Here is a 2,347-nt window from a genome sequence, read left to right as displayed (position 1 = left end):
GCCATAGACTTTGCATGTAAACTGGCAGCTCCTGCCGCTCAAAACGCTCTCGGTGTGAACGAGCCATCAGGCTGAAGAAGTCTCTTGGAGGAGAGACGAAACGTTTCATTAGAGAAGAACCCGTCCAGAAGACCTATACAATTTTTTTCTTTTTGATTTTTTACCTGGATTACTGAGATTCATCAGGACAATCTGTTCCAAATTGTGTCAAACGTACAGACTTCAGGCTATACATCAATTTTTAAATTGTGTTGATTGACCAAGTAAAACTGGAGTTATGATAAATAAAGTAAAGAACATTTTTTTTAATGTTCATCATATTTGAAGTGAAGAGGAGCACCAAGTAGACTGACCGGGGAAATCTCCCGTCAGTCTGTCTGGTGGCATTAATCGCATTAATGGTCAAGTGCCAAAAAATAAATCAATTAAAGTTTTTCTGATGATTAATTTTGCACATGACACGATTTTGCCCAACCCTACTTCTCACAATACTGTATAGTTGTTTTTAATGTTTGACCAAAAGGACTATAACTCCATGCCTTTACGTCAGACATCAACATACCAGATTAGGACCACGACTGGATTCTCTGTACAGGTGCTGATAACCCAGATAGATGACTAACGTGGCGGTGCTGTAGAGGAACGCCAGCACTCCGACGCACACATAAAACTGCGCCGAGGATGAGAAGTCTCCAGTCAAGAAGTAGTCAGTGGTGGACGTTTGGTTAACACAGTTGGGGACTTTAAAGGGATGGTCCATCAACCTGTGTATGATCAGACAACTCTTAGAGATCTGCTACGAGGAGATGGAAGACCACGTGTGTGTGTGTGTGTTTTTTTACTTCAATCTACCTGAAGGGGTAGTTGAAATGTGCTTGTATTTCTTCGCCTTTACTTCCCTGGCAGACGACGTTGATGCTGCTCGAGCCGCTGAAACCCCCAGTTGTTGCAAAGGCGAATATGGAAAACAGCTGTAACCGGAGAGGAGAGATATGAGGCCACACGGTTTGGCAAACAAGGATGTTAAGAAGTGCTGATCAAACACACACACACACACATCCTTCCTGGTAGATCTTGTGAAACACTTTGACAGGAAGTCAATTTCAACGCTGTGCAGTTCTAACTAAAGTGATCATAATTTAAGGAGAATTAATAAAAAAAATCAAGAAGTTTTAGCAAAGGAGTTGAAAACTGCAGCTGCTTTGAAATGCCAAGTTAGCTTGTTTGCATTTTATTGATAGGATGTCAAACGTGCAGCTGCAGTTTTTATAAAATATGCTTCTGCAGACGTCTCTAGGCGTGGTTGTGATGCGAGGAGGACGGGAGGGGGGGTCACAAGACCGACAGCTTTATCAGTTTGAGACATTTCAGCTCCCAGAGAGAGACCAGCAGCTGTAGTTGTTAACACAAACCCTACAGGCTCAGACAGCAGCAGAGACAGGCCACATGACGCTAAACTCACCCATTCTAGCAGACGGATAAACGCCAGAGGTTCTTTCAAAGGTCCAAAGTCCAGTCTGAATCCCGAGGTCAGCACTTTCTGATGAAGAAAAAAAATGAGAGAAACGAGACRTTTTTTTAAAGTACTACAGAGGTAGGCGTGTTCGCTTCAAAAACTTAAAACCTCTCCATTTCTATGACGAGCCACCCGTTGGGGGTTCTTGATGTGTTTAATGTCAGCGCCGTTACCTGTGCGACGGAATCCATCGTTTCTTCAAGGACAAAGGAGGGTGTAAAGTGCAGACGAAGCAGTGATCTTCTTTAGGTTTTAGCAGGGACTCCTCGGTCCGCTCAAACTTTACTACAACTCTCTCTGCTCTGGTCTCGGGCGAATCGCAGCAGCTCACACGTCACGTGACCACAGACGTGAAGGGGAGGGGGGCGCAGGGAAACATATAATGATGATTATAAATTGTAGTAAATATGGATATTTTCTTTCTTTTTGAGATGCAAACTGCCAAGGCCTGTCATAGGTTATATGAGGTCCTGAGCTGAATTTAACTGGAGGGAAGGGGGGCATTCAGATTCAAGAGGGCTGTCATAAGTTCCATATGGCAGCTAGAAAACCCAATTTGCTTTGTTTTATTAGCTGTGGCATAATTTACCATAACTCAGTTTTTATATGGGATGCAAACTGCCATGGCCGGTCATAGGTTATATGGGGTCCTGAGCTGAATTTAACTGGAGGGAAGGGGGGCATTCAGATTCAAGAGGGCTGTCATAAGTTCCATGGCAGCTAGAAAACCCAAGTTGCTTAGTTTTATTAGCTGTGGCAAAACTTACCATAACTCAGTTTTAATATGGAGGACAAAATCTGACATAATCAGAAATAAAAGCAGAAATATAT

The 2,347-nt window shown here is 43.1% G+C and overlaps 1 protein-coding gene across 1 annotated transcript in view; it reads right to left on the bottom strand.

Annotated features, from left to right (window-relative positions):
- Positions 1-1,864, bottom strand: part of sypl2b (synaptophysin-like 2b) — a 6,125-nt gene extending 4,261 nt beyond the window's left edge. Inside the window, exons 1-4 of the mRNA XM_014020117.1 lie at positions 1,690-1,864; positions 1,463-1,540; positions 853-971; positions 563-764 (exon numbers count right to left, since the gene is read on the bottom strand). Coding sequence (XP_013875571.1) covers positions 563-764; positions 853-971; positions 1,463-1,540; positions 1,690-1,707 — 417 coding nt within the window. The 5' untranslated portion in view covers positions 1,708-1,864. The remainder of the gene's footprint in view (positions 1-562; positions 765-852; positions 972-1,462; positions 1,541-1,689) is intronic.
- Positions 1,865-2,347: the final 483 nt, after the last annotated feature.

This window comes from Austrofundulus limnaeus, unplaced genomic scaffold (assembly GCF_001266775.1).
Source record: "Austrofundulus limnaeus strain Quisiro unplaced genomic scaffold, Austrofundulus_limnaeus-1.0 Scaffold3, whole genome shotgun sequence".
Classification (NCBI taxonomy): domain Eukaryota; kingdom Metazoa; phylum Chordata; class Actinopteri; order Cyprinodontiformes; family Rivulidae; genus Austrofundulus; species Austrofundulus limnaeus.
This window is presented reverse-complemented; position numbering and strand designations above follow the sequence as displayed.